At 38.6% G+C, this 11,189-nt stretch overlaps 1 protein-coding gene across 1 annotated transcript; it reads right to left on the bottom strand.

The window, feature by feature from the left end:
• Positions 1–229: 229 nt before the first annotated feature.
• Positions 230–6,796, bottom strand: ca4a (carbonic anhydrase IV a; the record flags this gene model as incomplete). Its single annotated transcript, XM_083910546.1, has 8 exons — positions 6,679–6,796; positions 3,431–3,475; positions 2,788–2,952; positions 2,546–2,691; positions 1,336–1,428; positions 1,179–1,245; positions 938–1,104; positions 230–409 (listed from the first exon to the last, which is right to left on the bottom strand). The coding sequence occupies exons 1-8, from the start codon at positions 6,746–6,748 to the stop codon at positions 230–232; spliced, it is 933 nt and encodes a 310-aa protein (XP_083766672.1). The 5' UTR covers positions 6,749–6,796.
• Positions 6,797–11,189: the final 4,393 nt, after the last annotated feature.

Below are 11,189 nucleotides of genomic sequence, written 5' to 3'. Positions count from 1 at the left end.
TGAAATAAGACCTATGTCTTCATTATTACATGCATGAATGCTGATCAAACCCTTACAGCACGTTTCATAAGGCATTTCTCCAACGCCCTTGTCATTTGTGTTGTAAGGAAATAACACCAAGTGAGTCATGCCTGCACTACAATGTGGTTGATCATCTTAGCAACCATGCAAGGACTACAATACAAAGTTCAGCTGAAGAGTGACAAACGACAGCAGGGGATACCTCGCGCTAGTTGGGCTGAGACAGTCCCAAGGCTGTCGCCATGGCGGCAACGAGGAGAACAGAGCTCGCCAGGATCGCCGCACTTCCAGACCGGTAGACCTGTCGGCCGTTCAGAGGCTGCACCGGCCTGAAAGTGTCCGCCATTGGCTTCCCGTCGTGAAACTGAAGTTCAGCGAAGGCTCGCAGCTGGAGGAGCAAAAAGGAAACACAAATATTCAGCCCCAGTTTGTGTATTGGCAGGCACTACCCATAAGTTCCAAAAGGGTCCTTCTACAAGGGCTGAGGTTCTACCTGGAACCATTTGCTTCTGAAAAACCCTTTTTCAAAGAAAGGGTTTTTCAAGAGTTTTTGGTTCCACTAAAACCATTTTGATCTAGAGAACCCTTTGAAACCCCTTTCCTGAATAAAGGGTTTTAAAGGGGTTCTTGGTGGAACCCTCCAAAAGGGGGTTCCACCAAGAACCTTTTCTATAAAGGTTCCACCTGGAGCCAAAAAGGGTTCTCCTATGAGGACAAGCCGAAAAAAACTTACATGGTTCTACTTGGCACTTTTATTTCTAAGAGTGTATAGCAGCCCAGAAACGGAAAAACCAGCCATCGTGTGTGTGTTTTGAAGCAGAAGTGTGCTGCGCAAATGAAATAGAACAACATCATTTCTGGTATGTGAAGTCCGCTTATATTCGTTTTAAAAGTCAGTTCCCCCCCACCCACTAACCTGATCTGTGCTCAAAGGGATGGGATGCTCAAACAGAGTCCAGATCACAGACTCGGAGCAGTCTGGAGTGGTCAGAGAGCCCTTGTAACGGTAGTAGTTGGTCAGATTCTGCTCTGATGGGATCAGCTGTGCCAGGGAGATACCGGAGACGAGAGATGCGTTTGCATCTGAAAACAGGAAAGAATGAAAATCAGCAACAATGTTATGGCACCATGTTTTTAGGCGCTCATTAAATACCTACCTGACGTTTTGATGTTCCGCAGAGCGCTGATGAGGGGGTCATACTTTCGGTTTCCACTAATTGATGCCTGATGGACAGGGAAAATAATTCAGCACTCTTTGTTTTCATGTTTGGAAGGTTAGATTCATTGCAGACATATGGGATTAAAATGTGTTACCTCGTAGAAAAACCCAAGGACGGCGACTCCCTCTCGGTCCGCGAGTGCTGTTTTCAGATCAGCGTAGTTATTCTTCATGTGGACAATATGCACCTGGAGATAACGGATCATAGCAGATCACAAGTGTTAATATGTTATATACACACACATACAGCTTCACTGTTGTCTAACAACACACCAGAGTGCCACGGTTTTACACTTGCATCATCATTATAATGGAGTCGCATCTTCAGAGGCCGCTCTCTTTCTATAAATAGTCACTAATGACACTAATGTGTCAAATCCGCTGCTCAAAATAGTCCCTCAGCAGATACTCCATTTACTGCTGTCGCTACAACAACATTGCTAAGAATGAAAATTATATTTGTAAGCAGTTTTAAAAGATGTTACTGACTTGGAGCTGGAGAGTCAAATAGTTTGAGCAAAGAGTTTATTTCTTAACGTACAATATATTCACATAAGCAACATTTGATTATTCAAAGTACTTTTTGACTTCCCATGCCACAAGGTAGAGCGTTTACATGACAGAAAGTTAGTATACTTCCCATAAGTATGTTTGTATAAGTGTATAATTGCTTTAAAATGTAAATCTTTCAGTTTTCATAGCCTTACAATAAGCCTTTTAGACAAACTTGCGAACTAGCAAGGAGCCTTGCTGTAGGAAGGCCATCGTCTTGCAACTGTAATCTTTTCGACAGTAGCTCAGAGGTACGAGCAAGATGAGGAAACTTTCTATGCAAAAAAAACCCATCCATTTTGGTATGTGAAGGCCACCATACACTCTTTGAAATAAGAGTCCTTCTCCAAGGGCTGAGGTTCTACCTGGAACCATTTTCTTCTGAAAAAACATTTCCAGAAAAAAGGGTTTTTCAAGAGTTCTTGGTAACACTAATGGTTCCAGTAAGAACCATTTTGATCCAGAGAACCCTTTAAAACCCCTTTCCTGAATAAAGGATGGAGCCTTTATAAAAAGGTTCTACCTGGAGCCAAAGCCGAAGAACTTTATATGGTTCTACTTAGCACTTTTATTTCTAAGAGTGTCGTTACCTGATGCACATGAGAAAGTGAGGTCTTGCCATTAGATGTCAAGAATTCTTATACACAGGACATAATAATACCTGAATTAAAGGAGAATCTAGAGTTGCTCTGTTGTATAGATAGATGTAATCCTTTATTGATTCTTTATATGGTCAAAAACAGCTAAAGATACCTCCATTGGATACTGCTCCCCATCGATGGTATGTTCAGAGCCAGGCCCTCCATTAATGCCCCAGTGGAAGTGGAACTGTACAGCCTTGTAGGTGTCTGGCAAGCCTCCACCTGAGATGGTGCTGAGATGAGGAACTGCGACCTGAACTGGTGGAGACACAACAACACACTGTGGATCAGACATGAGGAACAGCTTCTTAGCACCGATTAATGGCTGTTGATTTGAGGCAAAAATACTCGTACCCGAATGTCCGTTGTTCTTGATAGTGCCTCTGAAGATCTGCTGGTAGTTGGTGAACGTGAAAGGAGTCAGAAGATCATTTTTCAAGGTCTTTCTGGTGACAATATTGATGGGAGACTGAGATGTTCCTGCACAGTTGCTGTTGGCATGGTTCCACTTCTCAGGTGCTAAAACAAGGACAAACAGGCTGTCTGTTATCTGGGGTTTGATGACGTTACAGCCTGGTTTTAAACTGAAGCTTTATCCTGGACATCAGCTAGGCTACTGTATTAGACTGTTTTTCAAAGGCTGTAAATTCACTGGCTTTGCATTTCACATGTGGAGGAGTTCCACAGGGATCAGTACTTAGTCTTTTAAAAGTTCACATTTATTAGACATTTTGGTAAAATATCTTGAAAGCATCATATCAGAATTCCTTGTTTTACAGGCTGTTAAAAACAAAGTTTCTCTCAGAAATTGTCTTGACAAAAGCTATATCCAAAGCTATATATTTCCCATAATGTTCCATATTTTTGGTTGCTTTTATCAACTTTGGGTTTACTTTGCTTTGTTCCAAATGCAGTGTGAAAGTCTGTCAAAAAAACATCTCAGTAGTTTTAAATACAGTGTGAATATTAGAATTAATTCTGTAATTAATAAACTTACCATTGCACTTATGGTCACATGAGAACTGGGACTGATAGCACCAGTCTGAAACATAGAAAAATAAAATCCATTTTGTCAAATCAAATTGACAAAATTGAATGCACGTTTCCGTACTCAAAGCACATTTCTTGCGATTGTGGTGCTGGGCTTCTGTCCAGTTCAATTTGATGTTTATATTCAAATGTGCTGTTTCATTAGACGGTTTATTATGTTTTCATTAGTGCAAACAGTGAATTGTTCTCGCCTCCAAAACACAGGAACTGTGTCTTCTTAGACAAGTGAGACAATCTTCAGCATCAATGATCAAATATTTACGGGGAGGGTCTCCCTCTCTGTTATTACAATTGTTTGAGCACTTCTTCTGGACTTTGTGAAGGAAGTGTCAGTGTTTTTTTTTCCCTTTGCCGTGTTGGTAAGACTTTTCCTCCTGCTCAGGCATGATAATGGACACTGAAAATAAATGAAGCGGGGGAGGAGCGGGCAAAACCTGGGGTTGTGGTCACAATGCAATCACCAGTACGTCATATCAGTGATTGTTAATGGCATGTTTATTGCAGCAGGATGCGGTGTGAACAAGCAATTCAAAAAAAGAAGAAGGAGAGATATATAAAAATAAAGCTGAATTGCAGCATTGTACGGCCCTCGCAGCTGCCCCCCTGCCAGCAGGTGGTGCTATGCCCTGAACTCAGTTTTAATGTGCTGATGTTTTTTGGCCAGGTCTCTTGTATCGAGCTGATTGGTCAATCTACGGCAAAGTGACAGGGACATCCTGTTTCGAATGGTTGAAATTTGATTGCTGTGGCCACGCCCTTTTGAATCTTCTAGACTTTTTGATAACTGTTCGTTTTTTATGTAGTAGTGTCGTACAAACTGACACATTCTTTACGTTGCTATGATTAACGTGCCAGTTCATTTACGAAATGTGCTAATCAATAATAAATGGGCGCCAAAATGCGGCTTCCTATGGAGTTGAGGCCGTTGTCCCAATAGACTTTTTTGCTCGTCTTGGACTGTTGCCTGTTTCCACCAAGTTTCTTAGTTTCAGCTTTCACCTTTGGGGAGCGCTACTGAGCCATTTTGCACCACTTTAGTGTATTTCCCTTATTTTATAAAATGTTTCACCAGTTCTGAATTTTCATCCGTTTTCACCAATGTATCAATAATGCTATCTATCTATCTATCTATCTATCTATCTATCTATCTATCTATCTATCTATCTATCTATCTATCTATCTATCTATCTATCTATCTATCTATCTATCTATCTATCTTATTTTTACTAAAATATATTTGACATTTTTAAATCTAAGACTTCCAAATAAATATTTTTACAGTGGTGTTTTTAACTGAAGCAAAAAAATAGTAAAAACAACAACAACTCCACGCTGTCTCTCAATAAATGTCACACAGTCACGTGTCATGTGGCTCCTCATCACAGCCAATCACATCTCTGTCCGCACAATTCTTGACCAATCAGCGCTCGGCTTTGGCCAGCAGGCGCAGCGCAGCGCAGAGGGGAAATAATGAAGAGTGCGAGCAGTGAATGGATCATCCCACTGAGGAAAAGTGATCAGATGAAGGCAAAAAAGACAGCGAAACGAACGCGGAGGCCACGCCCACCTCTAATTCTTGTTGTGTGTGTGTAATTGTGCGCTCCTGTTATATCCTCACGTGCACAGCCAGCTCACTTCTAGAATTTCGGTTTTCCAGGTTTTTCATCCCCATTAACTTTTCTCTTCAACACAAAGCTGATGTAAAAACCACATTTAACCCACACACACCTGTCTACAGCTGCTCCACGTGCGGGCAGCATCCCCCCCCCCCCATCAGCAGATGCCATCCACGGGATCCGCGCTCCTGTTGCGTAAAATGTGCCACCTTATCCTTCCCTTCCAAGAGTTCCCTGGTGGAACTATGTAGCCTTCAGTTTTGCACCGGAACTCAACAGATGTCACACATTCACGTAGGTCTAACTACAGAATGTTAATTTTGTGGTATTGTGCTAATGAAAAACAACAATTCAGAGAATTTTTAACACATATTTACATTTATATATATATGTATATATATATGTATGTATGTATGTATGTATATATATATGTATGTATGTATGTATGTATGTATGTATATATATATGTATGTATGTATGTATATATATATATATATATATATAATACAGGACCTTTCACTACAAGTCATAAAAAAACCCCGTATATATTATATTCAAATACATAAGCCTATATGTTTTACATGTTTATTTACTGTTGGACCATATGATCCCGTGCATTCATTTGACTCAGTGATTATTCTGACATACACTGATTGATTGGATTGACAAATACATATGTGTGTGTGTATATATACACATGTATTTTTTTCAACACTAAATTATCTACACAAATCCTATAGACAACGACTTTGTCATTTTACCTCCCGCAATTAGATTTTTTTTCACTGTAAACTAATAATAATATATATATATACATATATATATTCTTTTTTATTTTTTTTTAATCACATAATGCTCCATGTTATGGTTGATCGATCTGAGTCCTTTTTTCCCCACAAACTTGCTCAGGTCAAGACGTCGCATTTTCATTTGGAGACACTGACGCTTCTTCTCTGCACCAACACTCCAACACTGACGCAAACGACTGTCGGTGTGTGGATGTGAGAGCAGATGTCTCTCTCTCTCTTTCTGCATCCGATCAGTCTCGTGCGCAGGAGGCTCAGCTCAGTGTGTGTGTGTGTGTGTGTGTGTGTGCAAGGTGCGGAGGATGACACGCAGCAAAACACGGTGATGGACTGAGCAGGTGGAGGCGGTCACGTCACGCAGGAGCGGGTTTGGTGCCGGAGAGAGAACCGTCTCCAAATGGCAAAGTCTCTCTCTCTGACTTCGGTCTTTTATATTTTTGTGATACCAACTTTGTAACTTAATAATTTATCTTAAAAAAAACCAGCTCTCTGATCTTAAATGTATATTTATAAATGAGCCCGGCATAATAATCAATAATAATAATGATCGTTTTTCATAATAACTGGTCTTTCATGATCGCATATTTCTGATAAATAACTATTCCGCCTTTTATGTGTTTTTTTTTCTTCTTCATTGAATATTGGGATCTGTACAAACCGTCTAAAATGAAAATCGAGGCACCAACTCACGTCAATAAATAAATAAACCATTAAATAATAGTATTGTCCAGTTATGAATGAATGAATGAATGAATGAATGAAAGGACACTCACCTGCTCCACTGCAGACCGTCCACAGTAAAGATGATGATGCCAGCACAGTGAACACGAGCAGCCGCTGCATTTTTGGAGCGTCTCTGTTTGAAGCGAAGTGAAGGAAACACAATGACTGGTTTTTTCCCCCCGATGTGATCGCATTCTTACAGGGGGGGTCTTATACCCATCTATGAGCACAGCCGACAGTACGGAAGAGTGGCCCCTCCCACTTTGGGTATCGCCTCCAATGAAGATCCCTCAGAGGGAGAGGGAGGTGTGATGGTGGAGGTGGAGGTGAGGGAGGCAGGAGTTTTAACATATTTGTCAGGGTGTTGATAACTTGTGTGAGAAGTGAGATAATCAACTCACTGATCCACAGGTAATTATATTAGAACAATACTCAAGTAAAGGTTATAACCGGGATGTGGCCCACAGCATATATTTGTGAACATTTCTAATAATAATAATAATGTGAATTACTATATTGTTCAGTTCCACAGAACCTGTGACTGGGTGTTTTGTGCCTCTGTAGAGCCACTGTGATCTGTAAGAAGTTATGCACATGTGTAAATGGTAAACTATGGCATAATATTGTTGAAATTGCACTTATTTTCCAAAGTTTCAGGTTGTACATTATATGCTTTGTAAAAAAAGATACTTCATTAACAAAAATGTTGATTTTTGTTGTTATTATGCTATTGTTTTACTGGTCCAGCCCACTTGAGCTCAAATTAGTACCTTGTACTCTCTGGTCAGCTGGCCATCATTGTCCGTGCACAGGTATAGTATTATTTACAAATCTATCATAGGCCCATTGCCCACATATTTATATACCTACATGTTACATACTCGGCTAGGTCATAGCTTACATTCCCAGGACTTTTGCTGTCCCCTCTGTACTATACTATAAAAAGTTTATAGTATATAGTAATAAAGTCATTTATAGAATAATATTGCATAGTATAGTATGGCATGGCATAGTATAGTATAGCATATCATAGTATAGTATAGTATAGCATGGTATGGTATAGAATAGAGTAATCTAGTATAGTATAGCATAGCATGGTATGGTATCGTATAGTACAGCATATCATAGCATAATATAGTATCATATAATATAGTATAGTAAAGCATGGTATGGTATAGTATAGCATATCATATCATAGTATAGCATAGCATGGCATGGTATGGTACAGAATAGAGTAATCTAGTATAGTATAGCATGGTATGGTATTGTATCATACAGCATAGAATAATATAGTATCATATAATATAGTATAGTTAAGCATAGCATGGTATGGTATAGTATAGTATGGCATAGTATAGTACAGTACAGTACAGTACAGTATAGTATAGCATGGCACGGCATGACATGGTATAGTATAATGTAGCATGGCATGGTATAGTATAATATATATTATATTATATATATATATATATATATACTATATATATTATATAGAATAGTATAGTATTATGCCGTTTTTGACCATTTTTGGACGACATACTATAGTTTGACTGTATGAGCCATATTTATTTTGTATTAGTTTATGTAATTCCACTCCGTGCCAGTAGGGGGCTGTATGTAATGTGGCTCAATTGACCTCGGGGCCGCCCAGTTACGCTTCTCAACCCAGTGAACCCCAGACCCAGGTGTTCTTGATTTGGGAAGTAAACAGTTTTCGGCTGCACCTGATGTGCTTATGGTTTAATGTGGTGCGATATTCGGTTTGTTATTTTGGTTACGTGTGTTGCGAGTTAACGTTTTTGCCGCAGAATGGTATATGAAGGAAAATAAGCCTGCGTGATAATTGTAAACACAACTGAACTGAACTCCGTTATGTTCGAGCACGTCTGAAACGTAAATCCTCCATATTCGCAACCGGTACTGGACTTTGTTTAGGACTGTACAGTACAGTGTGTTTTACGTGTTCGTTCGGAAGCCACGGCTGTGAGGTGGGCTAATGTTTGGAGTTGCCTCTTGCTAATTGGAGTTGTACTGGAGCGAGCTACAGGGCCAGCGGAATTCCAGCATCATCACACCGGGACACCATTCATCACTTCCGGCCAACGCTCGATTGAGGTATGTGTCGATCAGCGCTGATATTGTGAATGGTGTGTGTAGGGGTAAAATATGTAACTGAAAAACGTTGGGGTAAATTAACACCTAAAGCTTTGTCTGGCTGGTAAACTGTCTAAACTAAATAACATATTGCTAAATTGATGGGTGATAAAGAGTATGTAAATGAGGTTGAAAATGAGTTTAACAGGTTCAGTGGGTTGTGTGACAAAATACAACAGGTGCATACATCTTTATTGGTTTTATTGCCTGTTGATGAAGCAAGCAAACATGGTATCAAGCTAAAATGTTGAGTGTCAATGAGTTTATTGTGGGTACAAAACGATGGTTGTATGACACGAAAGCTTGCCCAGCTACTAAAGTGGTTGATGATCATAATGGTGATGATTTGCTGGGTCAAACTCAACCTAAGCAAACTCAAACTGTCCAAAGTGAAAATAAAATTGGACACAGTTGTCGACAACACTTCAAAGGAACAAAAAAGGGATGATTCACAAACTGCTGATGTTAATGATGGAAATGGAAAGGAGGTTGATGCCAGCAATGGAGCTGCTGTTGGATAGTATGAGGAAGAGGACGATCACATTCTAAGTAATATAAACTGAGTAAAAAAGATATGCATTACCCTGCAGATAATCCTCTTCATTTTCCAACTTGCATCGTATGGTATAGAATAGAATTATACAATACTGTACTATTAGTAAAGTATAGTATAGTATAGTACAGGGGTCACCAACGTGGTGCCCGCGGGCACCTGGTAGCCCTCAGGCAGCCAATATGGTGCCAGCGGGTTCACTTCACCTCAACTCACTTGCATGCGTCCATATGATCACTCGGTAAAATATCATTGATATTGTTTATAAAAACTGATAATCGTTAGGAGTAAGCACTGGAATGAATGTGTATGCAAATGAATGCATACTATTAATCATTTGGTAAATGGTAAAAAAAAAAAAAATGGTGCATAAAATGTTTATATGGTAGACCTCCATTATTCTTTACCCTTCAGGTAGCTCTAGGTCTCAAAAAGGTTGGCGACCCCTGTACTAAACTATGACATTTTTGTCAAATTTTGGACGACATACTAAACTATGACTCTTTTGTCAAATTTTGGACAACATCCTAACCTATGACATTTTTGTCAAATTTTGGACGACATACTAAACTATGACATTTTGGTCAAATTTTGGACGACATACTAAACTATGACATTTTTGTCAAATTTTGGACGACATACTAAAGTATGACATTTTTGTCAAATTTTGGACGACATACTAATGTATGACATTTTTGTCAAATTTTGGACGACATACTAAAGTATGACATTTTTGTCAAATTTTGGACGACATACTAACCTATGACATTTTTGTCAAATCTTGGACGACATACTAAAGTATGACATTTTGGTCAAATTTTGGACGACATACTAAACTATGACATTTTGGTCAAATTTTGGACGACATACTAACCTATGACATTTTTGTCAAATCGTGGACGACATACTAAAGTATGACATTTTGGTCAAATTTTGGACGACATACTAAACTGACATTTTGGTCAAATTTTGGACGACATACTAAAGTATGACATTTTTGTCAAATTTTGGACGACATACTAAACTATGACATTTTTGTCAAATTTTGGACGACATACTAAACTATGACATTTTGGTCAAATTTTGGACAACATACTAAAGTATGACATTTTTGTCAAATTTTGGACGACATACTAACCTATGACATTTTTGTCAAATGTTGGACGACATACTAAAGTATGACATTTTTGTCAAATTTTGGACGACATACTAACCTATGACATTTTTGTCAAATAGTGGACGACATACTAAAGTATGACATTTTTGTCAAATTTTGGACGACATACTAAACTATGACATTTTGGTCAAATTTTGGACGACATACTAAACTATGACATTTTTGTCAAATTTTGGACGACATACTAAAGTATGACATTTTTGTTAAATTTTGGACGACATACTAACCTATGACATTTTTGTCAAATTTTGGACGACATACTAACCTATGACATTTTTGTCAAATCTTGGACGACATACTAAAGTATGACATTTTGGTCAAATTTTGGACGACATACTAAACTATGACATTTTGGTCAAATTTTGGACGACATACTAACCTATGACATTTTTGTCAAATCGTGGACGACATACTAAAGTATGACATTTTGGTCAAATTTTGGACGACATACTAAACTATGACATTTTTGTCAAATTTTGGACGACATACTAAACTATGACATTTTTGTCAAATTTTGGACGACATACTAAACTATGACATTTTGGTCAAATTTTGGACGACATACTAAAGTATGACATTTTTGTCAAATTTTGGACGACATACTAAAGTATGACATTTTTGTCAAATTTTGGACGACATACTAAAGTATGACATTTTTGTCAAATTTTGGACGACAT

Source organism: Microchirus variegatus (genome assembly GCF_963457635.1).
Source record: "Microchirus variegatus genome assembly, chromosome: 2".
NCBI lineage: Eukaryota > Metazoa > Chordata > Actinopteri > Pleuronectiformes > Soleidae > Microchirus > Microchirus variegatus.
The sequence above is the reverse complement of the archived record's forward strand: the minus strand, read 5'-3'. Positions and strand labels throughout refer to the sequence as shown.